At 35.9% G+C, this 24,666-nt stretch overlaps 1 protein-coding gene across 6 annotated transcripts in view; it reads right to left on the minus strand.

Moving 5' to 3' along the window:
* Positions 1-24,666, minus strand: part of NRG1 (neuregulin 1) — a gene marked incomplete at its 5' end in the record, with an annotated part of 171,406 nt that overhangs the window by 12,028 nt on the left and 134,712 nt on the right. For 3 of the 6 annotated variants that reach the window (XM_083353734.1, XM_083353732.1, XM_083353731.1), the window contains 3 exons: positions 4,421-4,444; positions 9,413-9,471; positions 16,742-16,868. The exons of 1 other annotated variant lie outside the window; for it this stretch is intronic. In XM_083353734.1, the coding sequence (XP_083209860.1) occupies positions 4,421-4,444; positions 9,413-9,471; positions 16,742-16,868 (210 nt within the window). Of the gene's footprint in view, positions 1-4,420; positions 4,445-9,412; positions 9,639-10,033; positions 10,114-16,741; positions 16,869-24,666 lie in introns of those variants that run through there. 2 more of the 6 variants (XM_083353733.1, XM_083353736.1) reach the window with 2 other exon arrangements.

Below are 24,666 nucleotides of genomic sequence, written 5' to 3' on the forward strand. Positions count from 1 at the left end.
AATTCCTGACTTCTGTGGTCATTGTTGCTCTAAAGATCCAAATATTTAACTTAGGCACCGACCCAATATATAGTTAGACTATGTCATATTGGCCAAGATCCAATAACTGGCAGTGTCTGCTGACATGCAGGGCCATTTATTGATATGTAACCATTTTGGAGAAAAAAAAAACATGTTGTTTAGATTTTTTTAATGGGATATAGGATTTGATCAAATGCTTATTACATAATTTTCAAATGCTATTTTCAGCACCCAACTTTCTAAGGGGAGGTTATAGCCCTGTAGCTGAGACTAAATCTGAATGAGCTCAGTAAGGTTTTCCGCTGAGTAGACATATATATGAACTCAGACTGTGAATGAAGGAATAGTTCACCAGCTTTTGGTTTTCCTTTGAGAGGACTTTTGAGTTTTCAGATCGTAACAGAGTAAAGGATAAAATATTTAATTGGCTTGGCTCAAATTGTACAATCAGTGAGTGGCCGTTTCATGTTTTAGCTCCTCCCTTGTGGAATCAATTCACCCTTGAAGAATATGCAAGAGGCTGAATCTCCTGAGGTTCAAAGACAATTCTTTGTTTTTAATGACATTAATGAAAATGAAAGTACATTTCTTTTTTATTTTAATATCTAATAGTAGTTTAAATGATGATAATGCTGGGATTTGAGGATATCTGGAAAAAAATTGTGTTGTGATTTTTATAATGTTGTTCTTACACTGCACTTAGGTGTAAGGAATAGGCTAACTAGACACTAATTTTTCAGTGAATTATAAATTTTTGAATTATTAATTTGTGTATAAATATAGGTTGGAGAAAGCAAATATTATTATCTCTTTTAGATTTTTGTTAAGAGCCATTAGTTAGCCTTTTAAATCCCTTACATTCAATGGAATTTACACAAAGGAAACAGATTTTTAGGGACATAGTATATTTCCTCAAATATTTTCTCTGTGATCATCTCCTCTCCCAACCTAAGCATTCCATTAAAGGATTTTTCTTTCTTTTTTAAAAAACGAGAGCATTACTTTATACATCACTTTATATAACACCCGTATTTAACTCTCAAGGGCTGCTTTTGGTACTATAGTTTGAAATTCCAAATAAACCCAAACTAAAATTTTAAAACAATCTTTCAAACCTTCATACCTATGATACAATGCATATTATTGCTTCCTACAAGCCAATGCCAATACAAACATTGATGAACAAGTTTCTAAACATATTTGTGCAGAAATCAACAATACTGATTATGAGTAAAAGGAAGGAAGGATCAGTTTTGTGAGAAAATAAAACTAGAATGCTCAAATGATTATACAAACAAAAATCCAAGACCAAGAAGTAAAAGTAGTGAAACAAACACAAATATGGGAAGAGGGAGAGGAGAGAAAGAGGAAGGAAAGGAACACATGAAGGAAGAAGGAGGAAGCTGAAGGGAAATATAAGGTTAGAAGTTGAAAAGTCAACTATAGGCCTGGCACAGCATGCTTGATAACTGGAAGAAAGAGTAAGAAAAATGCTTGAAAGTAAGACTGAAGCAGAGTTGAAAGGGATTTTACATACAGCATAACTCCTAAGCTATGCTCGCCCAAAAGCACTGATTGATTAGCCAAATACTGGAGTCTTATTACTATATAATCAGAGATAGCAAAAGCCATGCTAAATGCAATCCAGTACATAGGGAATAATGCAGTTCTTAAAGGGTTAACAGAATTTTCTTTGTAGCATCAGCCATTAATTGGTTAAAATTGTGTGGCTGCTTCCCTCCTGCTCACAGCCTAGGATGGATGCACAAGTTGTGTGAGTTTTATATTAGCCATAATTAATAGTATGTTTTTTTAGTGCTATAACATGATGGATGTGATCCACAGTGCATTTCTAGTGGCATTTTATGGATGTTTAGCGCAATGAAAAACCAGGTTGAGTCTTATTCACTGTTCTCTCATTTTTTTTCAGTCTCCTCATCCCTAATAGTCCTGCTCATCCTCTCTTTGCATTATATGGTTTTGTTTGGAACTTTAATAATATGCATTTTTTTGCAAAATCTTTTGTCAAGAGCATCCTCTTTTGCAGACTTTATGTCTCCTTCCCAATGTAGACACCATGGGGATACGAGGAATGTATACAAAACCAACATTCTCTTTTTTCAATCTACTTGGCTTCTATTGTAGGCCAATATGCAGCATGATGTGGGGTATGGATATATATTTTAATATAGTTCTACACCATGAGGATTCTACACCACAAGATTTATAGCCGATCATATATAACCGGGAAAGTCCTGCTACATAGTGAGGTTCTAGAACTGGCAATGTAGAATAATTATGAAATAATTACTATGAATACAGTAATTATGAAAAAAATGTCACTCTGGTTGTATTAGCTATAGGCTATATCAGGGGTGTTAAACTTGCAATGTCATGTGACGTGTCGCAACATATCGTGACTTTTTCTCCATTGCTGGCAATGGGGTAGGCATGGTTTCGGCATGACCCATCTGGCCCGCGGGCCGGCAGTTTGACACCCCTGTGCTATATTCTCCCTTCTTTCTTTTCTGAATGAGGCCATACAAGGGTTTAATATAATGTTGCCAGGCATCTGATGTGACATCAATACATTTACTATCCTGGGCTGGTGTAGTGCAGAAATCCTAAATGGCAGTGGAACAAAAGCATCCAGAGCTGAACAAAATATAAAAGGAAGAATAACACTATTTTGCCAATGGATGTCCAGTCCACTCATACTTGCACATCTGAAGCATCCCAATGGGCACGTAAGCTTATGTTTAGAAACACAAGAAATTAGCATCCAGTGCAACTTTAAAATCATTTCTAGCCATGCCAGAAAACAATTTTAGATGTTAAAATTTAAGTCCTGAGTAAGGTCTAATTTAGAGTTTGAAGCAGCATTAAATTAAATAAAAAATAAGAGATGAAGGCAACAAGTCAAAGCTGGTCATGTGGTAAGACCTTCCCATATCACCTCTTTAACCTCAAAATATATTTCTGGTTTGAATAACAAGGAAAGGATTGTAGCTATGAAATAATTAATTACAGGTTCAGTCCCCATTCTCTTCACTTAGAGCTAGAAAAATAAGTTCTAATCCTGAAGGCCCATAGCTGGGTCTTTACATTTTATAGTGGTCCGCATTCTCTTCATGCCATCTTTATTTTCTTTTTGGCCCATTGCATGGGTAGTCCTTGACTTACCACCACAACTGAGCCCAACATTTCCATGGCTAAGCAAGACATTTGTTAAGTAAGTTTTGCCTTACTGCAGGGGTGTCAAACTCAATTTCATTGAGGGCTGCATCAGCATTGTGGTTGCCCTCAGGGGGCCGGGTGGGTGTGGCTAGAGTGCATATGGCCTACTGGGTGGGCGTGGCCAGCTCTACATCGTTCGCATCAAGGGTGCCTATGGGGGCCCAGGCAGGAGTGGGACAGATCTGAGGGTCTCTGACAGAAGGAGGGTTTCTGGGCCAGGGCCAAGGCAGTGTGGGCCATTCCCTCACTGTTTCCAGGATGGCTTCGTGGGCCACATGAAACGGCTTTGCGGGCCGGATCCGGCCCCCGGGCCTTGTGTTTGACATGTCTGCCTTACTGTATGACCTTTCATACCACAATTGTTAAGTGAATCACTGCAGTTGTTAAGTTACTATCATGATGGTTAAGTGAATCTGACTTTTCCATTCACCTGGCTCATCGGAAAGTCGCAAAAAGGTGGTCACATGACCCTGGGGAATGCATGTGAAAAATCATTCATGTGATAAAACATGAAAAATGGCAATAATTTACTTTTTTGGTGCTGTTATAACTTTGAATGGTCACTAAAGGAATGGTTGTAAGTCAACGACTACCTGTATAACCCTTTTTCCTTTGCATGGTGCAAATCCAACAAGTATGTTCAGTCTTCAATTGTTTTAGGGACATGTGCACATAATGGTTGCATAGAATAATTTCAAGTTACTCCTGATACTGGGGTCTGCATTTCCATTATTTTCCAAAAAGGAGGCATGTTATTTTCTGAATGTTTTTACCGGCAGTTAATTTCATATGTGAAAATTGCATAGGTTCATTCAGAGATAGCAGCAGTAATAAGATTGTTGCAAATGTTAAAAAAGTATGCCAAATTACCCATCGGAAAAGTTAATTTCCTGTCTTTCGTGGGCATCACAAGCACATTCCACAGTGGTGTGTGTGTGTGTCTCTGTTTTTGTCTCTCACACACATATACAAACAGGCACAAAGACACACAGGCGTATGGTTATGAGAGCTGAGTTAAGTGTAATAGGGAGCTGGCAAAGGCTGTTATAGCTGTATGATCCCTTTTAAAGCACAAGGAAGTTGGTTAGAAATTGAAGGTGAGGCAATGAAAAAAAAAAGTTTTCAATCTCTCAGCAAGCTAAAAGGAATGATTGGTCCATACCCATAAATTCAATCCCAAGATGCTCTGCCAATGCAGAAAGTTGACATAAAAAGAAAGAAAAGGGAAAATAGTTTCAGAAAAGAGCAATACACCTTACTGAAAAAAACAAATTACACATAGATATTATACCTATTAGGTGTTTGCACAATGAGACAGGACAAATGGCCTAAGGTTAATGTGTAGAGCTCATGTAAGCTTTCACAGACTCTTTTTAATATATATATATATATATATATATATATATATATATATATATATATATATATATATATATATATATATATATATATATATATATATATTTATTTACAAAACTATGGCTCTAAACCAAACCACAAAATGGTACCGCTGTATACAATTTAAATAACATGATGACTTCACCAATGTATTTTAACCCTTAAAGATACTACTGAAGTATATGTATTTACTCTATCATCTGTATCACATTTAAGGTACAAAACACCCCCATATAAAACATGTTCATTACTACACTTATGGTCCATAGTGGGGAACTGATCTTGGATTTTGCTATACATATAACTTCACTGTTTCACAATCTCAATCTCCCTTGTTTTTTAATCTTAGCGACTAAGGTGTGTGGACTTCAACTCCCAAAATTCTCTAGTCAGCATTTTGGGAACTGAAGTCTATACACCTTAAAGTTGCCGAGATTGAGAAACATGGCTTTAGACTGTTGTAGGCAGAATTTAAGTTTACTCTACTGCAGGCTCATGTTAGAAAGGATAAAATGTAAATATACGCAGTTCTGCATCTGAAGTGGTAGTAAGTAGCCTCTTCTGCAATTATAAAACTGATTTGAAATTCTTCTTGGATCATAAAAAGGAATGAGAAGAATTACTGAAATTATTATACGTTATGAAGCCTCAGAGAATCAATCTGATCAGAAGCAGATTTATGAGTAACTTTGTAAAACCATGAAACGATGTATGAACATTATGTGTTTCAGAACACTATATGATAATATTGAATCTTACAAGTGATTTTTCCCCTTCTTCTAATACTACTGGGAGCAGAAAAAATGGCATTACAGTAGATGATGACTAAGAAGAGACTATGTGTAGTTGCAAATGACTACCTTCCATAGAGGGTGGCCCGTTATGTTGTGGCTACTGTAATTGCTGGAATTTATACAGACAGCACAATTTGCTACAATGAAACTATACTGATACTTCAGCTGAAGTACAGAATTGCTTGCATTTTTAATTCAAATCCAAATCCTTTGATATGATTATAAACAGACTAGTATGGATCAAAACTCTACTTGATTGCAATATTGGGAATGTGTATAATGAATGGATTAAGTTTTTTTTAAAAATGATAATATTAGACTGCTTGTTTTATAAAGCATTCAGTGATTACTCACAGCTCTGTATGTTACCATTTAATTCTAGTATCAAACTATAACTGCTATGTTTGTCACTAAGGAGCAATTGCTGATTCCTTTCTTAATATGTATAGGGGTGTATGTGCGTGCGCGTGTGTGTGTGTGTGTATATATATATATACACACATACTATATTCATTTTCACTTCTTATAGGTTAAAAAATTTCCAGCAGTGTACAGTTTTCCTTTACAACCAGTCATATTTTAAGGGTTAAATAAAAATACATAGGTTTTTCACACACTTAAGAGCCAGTGTTACTTGCCTACATGAACACTACTAACAATACATATTAGCTGCAGTTGCATAGAAGTTTCAGTAGAATTAGTGACATGCTCATGCATAAATATTATTGCATATGGTAGTTCACAGGTAAGATAGACAACCCAGATGAATTTCAGATAAATTCACTAATTTCAAACAGCTTATATATGAGCTAATTAAATAGCAAATTGGACACACACACACACACACATAAATAATTTTCATTCATTTGTTCATTCGTTCATTCTGGTAGCAAAACTCATGCACAGGGAACATGCACTGCTTATTCTAGCTCCAGGATAAATGCAAAACATTCCAATTAACATTTGCAATTCATATGTTTTCTTGATTTTCAAACTCTCAAACAATCATGCTTGCTCACTTCAGGGCTAAAGATATTATTCCATACATTCACAGTATTATACAGCTACTATGATTTTATTTGTTATGTCTGCCTTGAATGTTAAAATTTATAACGGCTTATTTAAATACTTATTACACGGGTACACAGTCTGTAAATAGTAAAGTAATAGCACTTTGCTTATGCTTTGCTGTTAAAACTCTGAGACTAGTGGGGGGGAATAGCTCTGTAATTTTTCTTTTTGCTTGTTTGTTTAGGCAGTTCTGCCTATAAGCTTCATTCTGTAGTGCTTTGCAGTTGAGCACAATTATCATTTATGCATGAAGTTAGTAACATTAACAAAATTACCAATGTAATGAGACAATTTAAAATCCAAAGTAATTTGGCTGTAGCATACATATTCTACTATCTCCTTAGGAACCTCTTGTTTTTTCTGTCTCGAATTTCAAAGGTAGCTAAGCCTGAACCAAGTAAAAATTACTTTTAGTAATTTCGCTGACTGTTTCTTTTGCCAAAGGAGATTTCTACGTTGCCTGAAAGTGGTGGAGCTCTGAGGCTTGAATGTCAACGAGATAATGTAAAATTTATCTTCAAAACCTCTTAATCTACTGAAGATGGAGTGCAAATAAATGGATGGCGGGTATCAACACGGGTGGCAACTAGGGAGGATAGATTGGTGCTGTGGGAGGATGGTCATAAAAGTGGGCTGCCCCAAATGTCTAACACATGGCTATGAGGTTGCTGCAATGGCTGGAACTTTGAAGTTGGGTTATAAATCTATTTTTTCAGCACCGCTGTAACTTTGAACAGGCACTGAATGAATGGACGTAACCTGAGGACTACTTAGATCCCTTAGAACTGGTAACCGCTGAGAATTACATTTTGTGATATTGCATGATTTATTGATGGGATTAATATACAAGAAGCGATCTGGCAAATTTTCTAAAAAGGTATTTATATCAGGAGTAATTACAACTACTATATCAGGAGTAATTACAAGTACTATGTCTATTTTTTTGTATTCATTTTATCTTAGACTAGATTATGAAATAAATCCTCATTAGATGTTTTACAGCTACTCACATAACATACAGTACAGGCAAACCACCGCATAAATGTAACTTTGAAGTTACTATTTAATTAGCAAAACAAAAACAAAACCTTTTTTTGTATATCTTTACTTATATCTGACCAATTGAAACTGCTTCTTTTGGGATCATTCTTGTGAGATGCAAATGTATATTCCACAAATACATTATTAAGGCTTTAAAAGAGACCTTTGGTACATACATTTTAGGTAAAAGGGGTGTCATGATTTGTGAACATATTTAAGAAGCTGAGATTTTTTTTAGCATTCAGGTGGAGCTGAAGTCAGTATATATCTATCTATCTAACTATCTAACTATCTATCTATCTATCTATCTATCTATCTATCTATCTATCTATCTATCTATCTATCTATCTATCATATATCTACAAATAAAGAGTTCAATTATTATTCCAGATAAGCAGAGACTTCCTGTTCATATTATACCTTCACTTATTCTTCGTTCCTGAACATTTTATACAATAGGAAAGAAGTTAGAAAATTCTTTCAAATATATTTCTTATATGGGTAATGAAAATATCAAGAACAAGCTTTCTACTAATTGATTTTTTAACCCAAGAAAAATATTAGGCAATATTAATTCTAAAACTCCTCTTTGGGAAATTGCCTGTAATTTAGGAGCTGAGTGCTTAGGGTGGTTATAAATTATTCATGCATTTTTTTCACAGACATGAAAAATATAACCCATATGACTGACGCATGCTACCTTGCCAATGGAAATTAAATAGGATCATCATGAAGCAGCTGACATTTTTCACTGCTGTTGAATAAACCATCAGGGACTGTTTAGCAGGGCTGTGCACACTTCAAAAATGATTTGAAAGAAATACTTTGAGCCATGTGCAAAAACGGGATCTCTCTGCTACTCATTAAAGCAGGTCACTTTTGTTGTTGTTTTTTTAGGCTTCTTCAGGAGTTTAAAAAAGAGATGCCACTGCTTTAAGGAAACACTCATTAAATGAATATGACACTCTTAAAGCATTAGTATTCCACTGACCACTTAATCAAAAATATTCGGATTCCAGTAATAATACACTGATTATGCACAGAACTGTAAGAAATCTCTATGGCAAACTCTGCAATTATAAAGTGTTCACCTCATATAATCTTATGGCCAGTTTTAGCTTTGGACTTAACTGGTTATGAATTATGGGAGGTAGAACTAAACGTTTCTATAGGAAGTCTGACTGCAAAAGATTGTTGTTTTTGAAAATCTCATTGGGTCTGCCACAAGCACTTGCGTAGCTCTAAAATAGCTCTTTAGAACCCTACTAAACATTTGTTGTGAAAGGGCAAAGCAAAATAACATTCAGTTAATCAGACAGGGATAACAAATTCTTGGTTCAATATATAAATCTGAGTTGTGACATGTATGTTATATAAATGGCATTCTCTTGTTTATGTTAAATGGACATTTTTAAAAAATTAAGTAAAACCATTGTCCTCAGTTCACATATTCTTTAGCACTGTTTATTGATTACATTTGATGTGATCATGTTTTATATCCAATTTCCTCCATTGACTATTGCTCAGAAATATCTTATTTGGATTAGATTTGGAGAGTTACAGCTTTGTAATGATATTTAGCCTTATGTTCATATTTAACTCCTTGAACAGCTATTAATTGGAATCAATATTATCCCCCCCCCTTTAATTTTTATTGTTCTAATTTTGCTGTAGTCTTGACATTGCTTGGACAATCATTACCATGCAAACAGGCAGAAGCAATCGAGATTAAGGTTCATGGAATCCATTTAGTAATAAAGGAAAATCTGAGGAAAGATGCGACTAGAAGAAAGCAGAACCAAACTGAGCATGCTCCTATTCAGGCAGAGACAGAAAGGAAGTGGACGTACTGTAGAAGCTGGCCATTACGTAGTTTTGACAGCGATCACCAGTAAATTCATTTGGGCACCTGAGAGTAAAAACAAAAACAAAAAGAAAGAGAAAACAGAGAAAGAGAAAAAGAGGCAATTATATGCTAAGAGGCTCCTTGAGTGACTGCAGCCAGAACTTTGATGAATTCATCTTCAGAAAATGGGCCTGTTTCTTATTGCCAAGAGGCTGAAAAAGTTTTGAGGAAAAAAAATGGCTTCACAAGTACCAATTTAAGGAGGAAGGTGGTTAATTTTAGTTAATATAAAAGTATAACACCTGAAATGACCACTTGATAATATTGTCATTAGACAGTGAACTTGAACACAAGCCAGCTATTTTTTTTTTTAAAAAAATTTAGGCTAAAGCCTCAGAGACCCTTATCCAAATAAGAATACTTTCTATGACAACCAGAACAATAAAGAATTGCTGCAATTAGCAAAACAATAGTAAGTGTTTGGTGCTGTCAAATCTGCACAGAATGGTCCAAGGCAAAAGAAAAAGATCCCACTTTAAACTGAAGAGTGAAAACATCAAATGATAGTGATTTTGATTGCTGTAATTTGGGGAGAAAACACATTTCATCTTATTTTAAAACATACTTTGTGGACTTTTTGGCAATTTATGGACTTTCATGGGTACAACTTCAGCACATCTTGGTCCAGAGAATCCATCCTGACACCTAAAGGCAAAAATGTGATCCACAATTTAAAAAGAGAAGACCCAGGGGTAGAGAAAATCCTGTTCTGTTTCTATGGCACATGAGACTCCTCTAAAAGACCGCAGAGAAAGAATTTAAAATGAAAATGGATGACAGAACCATTGCATTTTTATTTAAACAAATTCTGTGTCACCAAAAGATAACCACAAACAACAAAACTAAAAGGTACAATCAAGGAAAGGAAGTAATGCTGATGATAAATTTTCAGCTGATGTTTCTTTCTAGAATGCTATACCATGAATTCACTGGTGCTTTCAGCATTTATTTTGATGGCAAGATCAATTAAGGATATTATCCTTTTTCCCCCCACTGCCATATCCATTGATATTTTAATAAATATGCAGAAACATGGACTTTTATGTTACAGTTGTACTACAAAACTACCAAAGCAGAGCATAACATTTTCAAATACAAAATATATGATGAAATAGTAGAATGCAATGCTTTCTTTCTTTCTCTTTCTTTCTTTCTTTCTCTTTCTTTCTTTTTCTTTCTTTTTATGATTTAAAATTATTAATTGACCATATCAAATTAACTCCAGGCAGCATTATGTCAAAACAAAAATATAATACCACCAGTAGCAAGAACAGTATAAAATCAGAGGCAAAAATATATTTATTCTATTATTAGGGTCCGATAGAAAAGCTGATCCTCCATATTATTCAGAATAAAGGAGGAAAACTGGCCAAAGAGGACTTCAAGAAGAAACTCCAAAGCTTTAGCTAAAAAAAAGTAACCATGCCTCAGGAAAAGCAGTAATAAAAAGTCCTCTATAAAACTCAGATTTATATTGAAACAAGCAATTCCTCAGTTATTGTAAACTCTTGGAAATTAAGAAGCAGGACTTGAATTCAGTTCAAGAGAAAACTGGGAACCTCATCAGATAGGAGTCTCAAAATGCTCTCTCTGATTCTGTCAAGGACTCTGCATTAGATGCATTCTCTAGATTCTTTAACCTCGACACCTAATTCTTCAGATGATGTTTCACTACATCCATGGGAGAAGAAATAACTATATGCTATGCTTCTTTTTCCTTATTTCATGTCTTTAATTCCTTTGGGTCACTGTTTATTGGTCTTTTCTGTGTTGTGCATTACATAGGTTATCTCAAAAGGGAATAGCATAATGGGTATGTATGTATGTATGTATGTATATATGTTCAGTTGGTTACAGTCTCAAGATCAGAATCTGGACTGTAATAGATCTAGATCAAGAATTTAAATCAGAGGTTATAAACTCTTAATAGTTTTTGGCAGATTGACAAGGATTAAACATGTCTTTAATGCTTCTAAAACAAAGAATGGCTAGCAAAGCAAATACAATTTTTAAAAGAACTGTTAAATTAGTTCAGTTTCTAGGCAAAGCTAATTTCTTAGTTCAATAATTTTTAGTTTGATATGATTTATACCAGTTGGCAGATTTCAATATCACAGATGCCACAATTGTGAATTTGGTCTAATTAATTAATCCAAAAATATATGAAATTGGGACAGTAATACACATTCAAATACTTTTATCTGAAAGGAGAACATTTTAAAATGGATAATAATAATCTAGGAAAGAGAAATGGGGATAATGTTTTTTTTAGAAATGATCTAATTGTATTGTCCTTTAATACTGCAGGTAATTTATAATCCTATAGGGAAGCATTTATCATTTCCTCTGTCCATTTAGACAATCTCCATCTGGCAGTTTTAATTAACCAGCACAGTCAAAGGTCCATCATGAACCCAATTTTCCTGAAACAGGAAAGGATATTGATCATATCCTTTCAGGGGGGAAAAAAGAGAAGAAAATCTTCTCTATAAAATGCTATGTAAATTAATGGTGGGGATTATTGAACTTTCTTTAAGATTCAAGTTCAAAGCCATTTGGAAAGGTTCCAGTGGCCGAGATTGGATTTGCCACAGAAAATATGTTTTTTTCTTGCTATTGCTATTATAGCTATTGCTATAGGGTAAACAAAAAAAGAGAGAGAAAAGAATCCCCACTAGAATTGAACTGGATTTCATTGCTTTTGTTCAGTATCATTTTGAACCCAAGGGATGAAAAGAAAATGTCATGCTGAAAGAGAGAAAAAGGGAAAAAAAACTTGTTTGAAATTTATACCATAAAAAAACTCATCTTCCTGGTTTATAAAAAAAACTATCATACAAAGAAATTATGCTGGGTTTGTAAATATATATATATATTTATATATATGTATATATATATTTGTGTAAATTACTAACAAAGAATGAACTGTCCGGTGTGACTACTGCCTGTTCGATGGCCTTCAAGATAGGCTGAAAACAGGAAATAAAGATTTGCCCCATGTTTGGGGCCTAGCAAGGTAATCTAAATAGTTAACATTTGACATATATATATATATATATATATATATATATATATATATATATATATATATATATATATATATATATATATATATATATATATATATATATATATATATATATATATGTTTTCTGAGGTTTTCGCGGGTGTTTGTATGTGCATCTTTGGTTATTCGGGTTTTTCCCCGCGTAGAACTAAAGGTGTAGGGGCGACGTTTCGACGGAATCCCATCCGTCATCATCAGGCTGGTGGCTTCTGCTTCCTTCTTCTGGGAGAAGCATGTGGCTGTTTGTTCCTCTTTTTTAAACTGCCAGAGGGGGTGTGTTCTGTGGGTGGTGTGCTCTGATTGGGTGGGGGAGTAAGTGTGTTCTGATTGGGTGGGAGTGTGTTTTGAATGGTGGGTGTGTTCTGATTGGGTGTGTGTGTGTTTTGAGTGGATGGGCTGGTCTCAGCTGCCAGCCTTAGACCTGAGCTGGTGAGTTGTGCTGCTTTTGTTCGGCTTCGTGTTTGTGGTGGTGCCATGTTTTTATAGTGGGTGTCAGTTTGCTTATTGTGTGGTTTGGAGGGGTTTAAAGTGGCTGATGTTGCAGCTGTAGTTAGGTTTCTGTTTTGTGGTTGTGCCTCGTTATCATTGTGGGTTCGGATTTGCTTTTTGAATGGTTGTGTGGTGGTGATGTCATGTGGTGTTATCATGAGTTTGGGTCTATCATTCTTGGTGGCTGGGACTCGTCTGTCAATCAAGGCGGGTTTCCAAATGGTTGGTAGGCGAGAGGTATCATCTCGTTTGTTTATGCTGTGGGGGCGTTTTTCTATCTCAATGGCTTCTCTGATTATTCTGTTGTTAAAATGTTCAATTTTGGCGATAGTTTTGGTTTTTTTTAAAATCAATTTCATGTCCCGTGGCTTCAAAGTGTTGGACCAGGGATGAAGTTTGTTCTCCTTTTCTGAGTGAGTTTTTGTGCTCTTCAATGCGTGCACTTATTCTTCTGTTGGTCTGTCCGATGTATGTGGTGGGGCAGGTGGTGCATGGGATTTCGTATACTCCTTGGTTTTCTAAGCCAATTATGTCCTTGGGGTTTCTTAGGATGGTGGATATTTTTCTGTCTGTGTAGAATGCTGTTTTGATGTTGTGTTTTTGGAGGACCTTACTGATTCTGTCTGTGGTCCCTTTGGAAGTAACTTTATTACTGTTATTACTACTACTATTATTATTATTATATTTATGCTTAACATTTGAGCATCATTTTCTCCCAAATATGTTTTCCTAAGTCTTGTATAGTAGTCACAGTCTGCTTGAAATATACCCTGACCACAACAGCATAGCATTTAAAATATACTAATACTAATACTAATAATGGAAGGGACCTTGGAGGTCATCTAGTCCAACCCCCTGCTCAAGCAGGAAACCCTATACCATTTCAGACAAATGGCTGTCCAGTCTCTTCTTAAAAACCTCCAGTGCTGGAGCGTTCACCACCTCTGGAGGCAGGTTGTTCCACTGGTTAATTGTTCTAACTGTCAGGAAGTTTCTCCTTAGTTCTAGGTTGCGTCTCTCCTTGATTAGTTTCCATCCGTTGCTTCTTGTCTTGCTTTTAGGCGCTTTGGAGAATAGCTTGACTCCCTCTTCTTTGTGGCAACACCCGAGATATTGGAAGACTGCTATCATGTCCCCCCTCACCCTTCTCTTCATTAAACTAGACATACCCAATTCCAGCAAGCATTCCTTATATGTTTTAGCCTCTTTGAAACGCACTTTGAAACAACTTTGCATAAATACACAAATGTTATTGGACTGTATGTGTCAAACATTCTTTCTCAGAAGGGCTTCATCAAATCAGAGCTGCTAAAGTTTTTAAAATTCTATTTTATCACCGATCTAGCTTGTGCATGTTTCAGAAAGGCCTTATTAGTAAACAAACCAGAATGGCCTGTAAAAAAATATGTCCTGTTTCAGGAATACCAATACCAAGGTGTCCTTTTCAGTAAATAGCACCACTATTCATGGATCCTGGTGTTTCCAAAAATACAAAATAAATTATATTGTATCTCTTCCTACCCCAGCCAGAACTCCATTTTCAAACTCTGATTATTTCTGAAAATAGCAAAATATGTGGTTTGGCTAATAAAAGTTATAAAAGCAAGAATAACTATCACAAACAACACTGTAGCAATGTTGATTGCACATTGACTACATGTTTAAAATAAGAGCTCCCTACACTGCATTAATTAATCTTCAATTAAGAGCCTTGGTGGAGCAGTGGGCTAATGCCTCCTTAAGTAACACCAGCTGCCTGCAATTAGTGCAGGTTCGAGTCCCACCAGGCTCAAGGTTGACTCAGCCTTCCATCCTTCCGAGGTAGGTAAAATGAGGACCCAGATTGTTGGGGGCAATAAGCTGACTTTGTAAAATGCTGCTGTGGGGGGTGGTGGTGAAAGCCCTAATAAGCAGGCATATACATAGAATGAAGGCTATTGCTAAGCACATTTGATTTGTGCTTCTTAGATTGTAAGCTGCCCTGAGTCTTCGGAGAAGGGCGGGATATAAATGGGATTAAAAAAAATTATGCTTGAAGACCAAGGTTGACATAAGCAAAACAATGATATGAGTATAATTATATGAGATGAATTAGAATGAGAGTTTTCAGTTGTTAGGAACTTTTCTCCAATGACATTTTACCTTGAGCTTAGTATCAGATATTTTACTGATAACTTTGTTGGCCATAAAGACATTTGAATCCCAAGTTGGCAGCTAAAGAGAGAATGTTTGACAATAGTAAAATTGTCTGCAATGTTATGGTTTGTGTTTCAGTTTAAGGAAATATTGCTTTGTTTTTCAAACAGTAATTCACATGTAATAAATATGATTTTACTATTGAAGCAAAAACAGAGATATCTTAATGCTTCCCCTTTAGGATATAGCTGTATCAAAACACTGTATTTCTAACCCTGATATGAATTTGTCTATTTTTTTATTCAAAAAATCCCAACAACAATGAAGTGATAGTACAGCTCTACTTACTTGGATTAATTAGGTAACACTGTGTTTTGTATGGCAAAACTGGGTGAGTATGGTCTTTCTAACACTTCATTGGTCAAATTTGCTTTCCAATCTGTACATTTTAAATAGGGTTGGTATGACATTTTATCTGAATGAAATTGATCTTTCTGCTTTATATGTTCTTGCATATAATTATATCAGGACTTGAATGTTATTATGAGCAATATAGTAGGAGTTTTTGGTTTAACAAGGCCAATCTGAAAACAAAGCAATGAAAGAACACCCATTAAGAAGTAATTATATTCTCAATTTGATGTGAAGCTTACAATATTAACTAAGTCTGGGAACTATAGGAAACTTCTAGCTTCTAGAAATAGAAAAAGCATATTTTATTTTATTTCAGCCAAAATATAAGACATCTTATATATAAGACATCTTAGAATTCCAACCAATTAATTATCTAATTGTTCACAGAGTATGTGCTATATGTTGCAATGTTTCTGGAATAACTTTCAGCTTGAAAAATAGTGGAAAGTCAATTGTGACATCTCTACCACAATGGTAAGCTATCACAGGTCACTGATCTAGCAAATATTATGGAATAATTTCAGAATGTCTTGTTTTAATGAAAGAAAGAAAGCATATGTAGATTTCATATTCGTATTTCGTAAATGGTCTTTTAATTTAAAACATGGTTTTTTTCTCCAAACAAATGCATAAGTAACAACATTAAATTTTTTGAATGCTTTTACCATATGAACAGTATCAACTAGTCAAACCAAAGATTCATTTACTGTAGTTTTTCAAATTGGTTCACTCCAGCTAGGTTGACTTATGGGTCTGATAATTTTTATGAAATGCAGTCATTGGCCACGTCAACAGAGTATGATGGTCCAATGCAGCTGGAAGCAAATTGGGCACCAAAATAGCGGCTCCTTTTATTTTAATACATTGGGGATTTTTTTGGGGGGAAAAAAAGGTACCGTATTTCTTTTTCTATCAGATTGTTATTCCTTTTTTTTGGCTAAAGCATTTTATATATGGATTTAATCTAATTTAAATCATACACACAAAAGTACCTGCATGTTTTGGAGACATGGGAAATGATTTGGGATGGTGTTTAACTCTTATTTTGGAGGATAAAAAAACCCGTCATCAGCTCATAACATATATTCTTTAGGTTAAACAGTGTTACTATATGAAACATGCATTAAAGCAATAAATTCTGTAGCTTCACTGGGAAGTTTCTCGTACTTGCATAAATATCTTGGGTTTGGAAGATCTTTGACCATGAAGCATTCACCCCCATTTACACAGTAGCCTTTCTTATTCACATCACATCTTGTGAGATGACTTGTCCCAGTAGTAGATGTAGAAGTGGCTAGAAGAAACAATGGAAATAGAAAGGGACAAATCTCAGTATGCACGTACTCAGAGTAAAAGAGTTAGAATTATTAGTATTAGCATTTTTATGACTTGCAACAAATATTCAGTACCTTAGTTGCAAAGAGAACAACAAAAATCACTTTGTCCAAAGTATTCTGAGGGTTACCATATGATGTCTGAGTCAACACTCATTTTCCTGCTCATGGAATGGGACAACTCACCACAGTCAACTCTCCATGCTCAATTCACCATGGGACAACATGCCAAAGGACAATTCTATAATTCAATTTAATTATTTAAAATAATTAAAACATTTTATTTTTTGTCAATCACATTTCATTGTGTCCCTCCTTTGGCATCCTTTATTTATTTATTTATTTATTTATTTTATTAGTTTTCTATACCGCCCTATTCCCGAAGGACTCAGGGCGGTTTACAGGGCAGCGTATAAAAGACAATATAAAAAGACAATATAAAATTAAAATGAATTAAATTAATTAAAGCCCAACAATTAAAACAATATTAAAAAGCTAAAACCCCTTCAGTCCAGGCCTGATAGATCAAAAAGCCAGGTTTTCAGGTCCCGGTGAAATGAACGCAGATTGGGGGCGGTCCGGAGTTCCACAAGTAAATCATTCCAAAGGGCAGGCGCGCCCACAGAAAATGCCTTCCTTCTGGGGATCACTCGCCGGCACTCCCTAACCGGCGGCACCCTAAGGAGGCCCTCTCTATGGGAGCGCACAGGACGATGGAAAGTTGATGCTGGCAGCAGGTGCTCCCTAAGATAATCCGGACCCATGCCATGTAGGGCTTTATAGGTCATCACCAGCACCTTGAATCTCACCCGGAGGGCAACTGGAAGCCAATGCAGCTTGCGGAGAAGAGGTGTTACATGGGACTATCAGGAGACTCCCATCTTTAATGATTCTATTCCACCATTTCTTCGATAATAGTGTAACTCTTATCCCTCAGTGAGTTATCCCCCAGCAAGTTGTCCATGGTGAGTTGTCCCACAGTGAGTTGGCTGCAGTGTGTTGTCCTAGACCCTTCCTGGTCGCACTGTAATATTTTACAACTAATCTCTTTGACACTGTAGGATGGATAGAGGAGTGAACAAAAGCAAGTCTCTTGCTCCTGGCATGATATTTTATTATACAGTACTTTGTATAGCTTCTTATAAAATACATTTGCTGAACAGAGTATAGAAAAAACATGCAAAAAGTAATACGAATAGTATACAATTCTACATATTCACAATAAACCAACACTTTCTTATATTCTCACATACATATTCATCACATTATTTCCTTTAGAGATAAGTAACATTATGCAAAGTTCAGAAAGAGAACAAGAAATAGTAAGGAAAAGAATTGGAAGGATGTGTGTATGTGTGTGTGTGTGAGAGAGAGCCACAATGTATCTTGTTTACCAACTCCTTTGAATACTTCAGCATACTTTTCTTTGTTTGCAAACTATCCTTGTTTCTATCTATATCCATACTCCCCCCCTTTGTATGTTGTCATTTGTTGTTTAATCTTCTGACCTCTTTTTTGAGGATCTTATCAATTTCATCCATCAACATTTTTCAACTCTTCCTCTTCTCTCAAACTCTTCACTCCTCATATATTTGTTTTGCAATTCTATTATCATTTGTGCTCTTTACAGACTACACCACACCACATTTTTTTCCGAACTGGTTATTCAGAATTAATTTATTCTTGCTATTAACTGTAACAAGTTTACATGTTACCACACACTCTTCTTAATTACACAATTCCTACTTCATTTTACTTGTTCTATTGTTTCTCTACATAGTGGTAAAGGCACCAGGTTAGAAAGCAGGAGACCATGAGTTCAAGTCCTGCCTTAGCCATGAAAATCAGCTGGGTGACTTTGGGCCAGTCCTCTCAGCTCAACCCACCTCACAGGGTTGTTGTGGCGAGTAAAATAGGAGAAGGAAGGTATGTTCTCATGCTCTTCAACCTTTTGTAACACCAGCATCTGCTTTACAGTAGGGGGTCTATTCTGGGTTGATAATCCTAAACCAGGGGTCCTCAACCCCAAGTCCGTGGCCCAGTACCAGGCCGCTGCATGTCAGCAACCGGTCCGCACAAACAAGCAAAGCCCCATCTGTGGGATGCAGGCAGCACACAAAACCACACAATCTCCAGCCTGCAGAAAAACCTTTCTCCACGGAACCAGTCCCTGGTGCCCAAAAAGTTGGTGACTTCTGTCCTAAGCATTAGTTTGCTATCATCTGAAATTCAGCCATACACATGAAATACAGAGAAGTCACCCTTAACCAAGCAAATCAAAGTCAAATTGAATAACAATGCAACTGTCTGCCTTGAATCCAATTTGCTTGAATCCAATCCTTCCACATCTAGTTCTTTCACTGCTTAATTAATCTGCTAGTAACATTCAATCAATTCAATTAATTAATTTAATGACTTCCTGTAGATGCTTCAATCCAAAAAGAAAAATAAATTGGTAGAGCTGTCAAAACCCCTCATTACTGTTTGCCTTCCTCTCAATTTAGTCCATGCTGATAATTTCAGGATTTAATCAGCTCTCAGATTTTAGATAGCTTTTGCTCTTTCCATCTCCAAGCCTCAAATTCTTAGGAGACACAGACTCCAGGAGAGGTCACCTCCACATCTTAGCTCCATCATATGGAATCATCACTTAAAAATATAATTAGGCATAGCCATAATTTATGAACTGGATCATCAGTGTTTTCTGATGGAAATTACTACTGCATATGGAATTCTAGAATCATACAAGAACTGCACCTATTACCTCTTCTCCTTTATCCTCTTTCCATGTTTTCTTCTTAAATCAGACTATTACTCTAGAGACACCCTGCAGTTCTGAAGTAAATGCATTAATTTGAAAAGAAATGCAATACTGTCTGCTTGAGATCCTGCAGACAAAGTTTATTACTGCCACAAAGGTTAATGGAATGTTTTAAATTGAATTATAAGGATGAATGTAGAAGAGTTAAGCTTAAAGCTACCTATAATTGCTGTGGCCATCTTATTTTGCCCTTTTTTCTCTGAGCAAGTGAGAGATCAAAAGTAATTCAACTGGAATGCAGCGAAGAGATTTTTTTTTTTTAAAAATTGAGATAAATTGTGGACCAATCTGAACCATGGAAAAACAGGCTTAACAGTTATTCTCTCTTTTCAGAAGTCTCTAAAAATAATAAAAATTGGGGAAATATTACTTATCTGTTTGTTGATATGATACAGTAGCTTCTCCCAACTTGGGTGCTTTCAGAAATATGAACTTCAACTTCCAGAATTCCCTGGCTTATTAGTGAGAATTCTGGGAGATGAAATTCAGTAAACTGAAGAGCAACCAGATATGGGGAGGTAACTTGTCTATCAATAAAAGTTCTCTAAGTAGGAAAAAAATTAAACTATTGGAATATAAACCATAGTAATGAAAAGCAACAATGAAGACAATGAAGTTGCAGAAATGCTTTGATGAAAAAGTGTTGAGAAAGAACATTCTTGGATGAATAAAGAAGTCTTCATGTGATATTAAAAACGTCACAAGAAAGGCATCAAATCAAGGGGAAATGTGTATGCATGTATGTATATTTATACACACACATACATAGTGCTAGGATGCTACTATGAAGGTCCTATCATGAGTGGCCATCATAACTCTAGTTGATAAGAATGCAAAGAAATTTAATTCTGAATACAACTCTGTTTAATTGTCTAGCACACATGAAAGTACATGATTTTTCTGCTTTACAGTAGTTGTTTAAAAGGGATGGTCTGTAATTTGGTCCAGACATTAATGAATTTATTTTTTGAAAATAAATCAATCAATCTGCTCTACCTATTTTAAAGAAGGCAGTAGCCTACCTGCCTCTTAAGAATCCAATTATTTCTGGATTCAACAGCTCTGGACAATTTTTTTAAAGTCTTCAACCTCCACCTTTTGGGAAAAGTTGTGGAGAAGGTGGTTGGACTGCAGCAAAGAGAATTAAAGATGAATTCCATATCCTATTGCAACTTCCAATAAAAGTATAGAATTAAATCCATATGTCAATAAATTTAAATATCTCCACGTTACCTGCTTGGCAGAATATTAGATTTTACTATTCCCCAGATCGTCATCAGCTTTTTCCAGTTTACCCTGAACTGCAGTTAACATTATTTTAAAACTCTATTTAAATATCTTAAAAATAAGACATTGTATGATTCCAAAGCTTAGGAGCCAAATCCTGGACTGGTCTTAGTTATGAAAGGGCTGAGATGATAGCATAAAGTTGAAATTGCCTTTGAGACTGAATGAGTTTCAGAAGCCACAAATACATAGGAAAGAAGAGAAAAAAAGTAAGATGAAAGCTCTTGTTCTTCCAAGGAGCCAAGAAACGTCTCTTGCTTGCTCTGATATTCTCTGTACAGACAGTCCTCAACTTACGAGCCCAAAATTTATGTTGCTCAGTGAAACATTTGTTAAGTGAATTTTGCCCCATTTTACAACCTTTCTTGCCACAGTTGTTAAGTGAATCACTGTGGTTGTTTAGTCAGTCTGGCTTCCCCATTGATTCTGCTTGTCAGAAGGTCGTAAAAGGTGATCACATGACCCCGGGAACACGGCAATCGTCATAAATATGAGCAAATTGCCAAGGGTGTGAATTTTGACCACATGACCATGGGGATGCTGCAATGGTGATAAGTATGAAAAATGGCCATAGGTCACTTTTTTCACTGCTGTGGTAACTCCGACTAGTCACTAAACGAACTGTTGTAAGTCGAGGACTACCTGTACAGAAAGTGCTTCCTTAATTTTAGTTGACTAGTTAAGGCCCTATCTGGAGGAGAAAAGATGATCATAAGTAGCCCAGGTCTTACGTAAAAAGTGGCTCTGAGATACGCTTTGCACTTTAAAAATTTGGAGACGTTTCTTTTATTAATTCTTTTCGCAAGAAAGCAATTGTCTTCTACACCTGTACAATACCCCTCTGCATATGCTAGACTGAAATTTAGAACAGAAAAATCCCTTTACTGGATTATTGTGTCAGTTTTTTAAAGTCAAATGTTTTGCAATAATTACTTATTTGAATTTGTACCAGCTTTATTACGGTTCCAATTTGTGACTTCCACTATTCATAAAAAAGGACTTTGCTTGTGAAAAGACCATAGAAATTCATACCGGGTATTATAAGTCTTTACAAAATTAATGTCTTTTTTATCGAAATGTATACTATTAATGCATCATTGTGGTGAATGAAACATTATACTAATCTGATGTAATATTTATTCCACTAAATACATAAAAGGGGTATCAATAAATAGTACGTCAGCAAAGAACGATGAAATATAAGTGCCATAACTTCATTCTAGAGAGATACTGAGTAAGCACAGTTAAGTTTGGCTTTTCATTTCACATAAAATTCAATCCATCTGTTCAAAGGTACAAGTGAAATATTTTTTCCTAGAGAAGGAAACTTTTTGGGAAACAAAACTTCACAATAAATCAAATTTAGATTCTTGTTCTTAGTAGCAGCAAAAATAAATAAAACAAAATGCAAGGTTTCAAACTTCTCTATCCTTCCTCTTCTCCAATTTGTGCACATTATCTGATGAATCATTTATTGTCCTAAATTATTGCTTTTTAAATGATTTAAACACATTTACAAAGTAAAACTGAAATAATTCTGTTTTAGTTATACATTGCTCTAAAACCAAAAAATTTTTTCAGCTTATTTAGGTATGGTTGACCTTCTTTTCACACCTAGAGATATGGAAACATTTACTATATTAAATTCTTTGTTTTTCAAATAATCTGTTCTGAAAATCTTTTATATTGACTTATAAAGCTACGCTTTTCCTTCTTTTAAAACATACCCTCAGAATAGATAATTGTGTGATTTTGAGCTTCATACTACTAGCTTAAAGTCCATCTTCCAATAGACACCTTTGCCCAAGAATGAAACCAGTCAGGTAGTACCTACTATTGGTCAGTAACTGATATAACAACATGGCCTCCTATTTCAAGTCTTCAAGAGTGTCTGGTTGCTTCTTGGGCTGCTTTGAATCTGACTGAATGAAGTATATATGCTTTATATTTTAACAGAGTTTCTGCTGAGATCAGGTATAACTTCAAGCAGCTAGAGCAGGGGTCTTCAAACTTGGCCCTTTTATGACTTGTGGACTTCAACTCCCAGAATTCCTGAGCCAGGAAGAGCCCTGAGCTAGAGCGTCACGCACACAAGGTAACAAGTCTAATGACACTGATGATGGGAAAATAAGCTATCAGCTGCAGTCCTTGTAGGTCAGGGGTGTCAAACTCAATTTTACTGAGGGCCGCATCAGCATTGCGGTTGCCCTCAGGGGGCCTGTGTGGGTATGGCCAGGGTGGGTGTGGTCTACTGGGTGGGCGTGGCTAGAGTGCGTATGGCCTACTGGGTGGGCGTGGCCAGCTCTACATCGTTGACATCAAGGGTGCCTATGGGGGCCTGGGCAGGAGTGGGACAGATCTGAGGGTCTCTGGCAGAAGGAGGGTCTCTGGGCCAGGGCCAAGGCAGTGGGGGCCGTTCCCTCACTGTTTCCAGGATGGCTTTGCGGGCCACATGAAACCACTTCGCGGGCCGGATCTGGCCCCCGGGCCTTGTGTTTGACATGTCTGTTGTAGGTCATAAACAAGACTCTTTTGCTGAATTATAAATAGATAAGGATGTCTTCTTTAATAATAATACAATGACATGATAGCAGTGTTCCAATATCTCAGGGGCCCCCACAAAGAAGAGGGAGTCAAGCTATTCTCCAAAGCACCTGAAAGCAGGACAAGAAGCAACGGATGGAAACTAGTCAAGGAGAGAAGCAACCTAGAACTAAGGAGAAACTTCCTGACAGTTAGAACAATTAACCAGTGGAACTACCTGCCTCCAGAAGTGGTGAATGCTCCAACACTGGAGGTTTTTAAGAAGAGACTGGACAGCCATTTGCCTGAAATGGTATAGGGTTTCCTGCCTGAGCAGGGGGTTGGACTAGATGACCTCCAAGGTCCCTTCCAACTTTATATTATTATTATTATTATTATTATTATTATTATTATTATTATTATTATTATTATTATTATTATTATTAAGAAAAGAATGACTGACAGAACAAAGAGCTCACTATATCACAGGTTTTTGTGAATAAATACAGCTGTCGGCAGAGGCACAATTGTAATGCACTCCACTGGTGAGTGAGTTGGTGAGTGAGTTACAATGATCCAAAATGCTGGAAATCAATTAGAGAACATTTAAATTATGATACCCTGTACAAGATTTATATTCTCAGCTCTTTTTAGACAGCATTAGTTTAAAAGATTCCTTTTTCTTTATTAAAGTAGATTTTTACAATACTCTGGTAAAAAGCCATATAAAAAGAGTTTTCTGAAATAAATAGATGCACTAATTGGGGTTCTTACTATCTGCAATTTCAAAAATAAAATAAAATAAAATAGGGCAACTTGTTAGTTACTACAATTTATTCTCTCACTCCCCACAATATAGTAACTCTGTGACAACTGTTTCTCAGAATGTGGTTTTTGGGGGAGTTTTAATGCTCTCAGTAGTTTGGTACATACAAAATTATGTTAATGGGTGAGTGGGGCTATGGATATGATTGCATTCTGAACTAAGGATTCTGAATGTATCTATGATTACAGGTACTCCTCGAATTAAGCCCAACATTTCTGTTGCTAAGTGAGACATTTGTTAAATGAGGTTTGTCCCATTTTGCGAACTTGAACAAGAAGGAGCAAAATCATAAGGGCTTGAC

This window comes from Vipera ursinii (assembly GCF_947247035.1).
Source record: "Vipera ursinii genome assembly, chromosome: 2".
NCBI classification, from domain to species: domain Eukaryota; kingdom Metazoa; phylum Chordata; class Lepidosauria; order Squamata; family Viperidae; genus Vipera; species Vipera ursinii.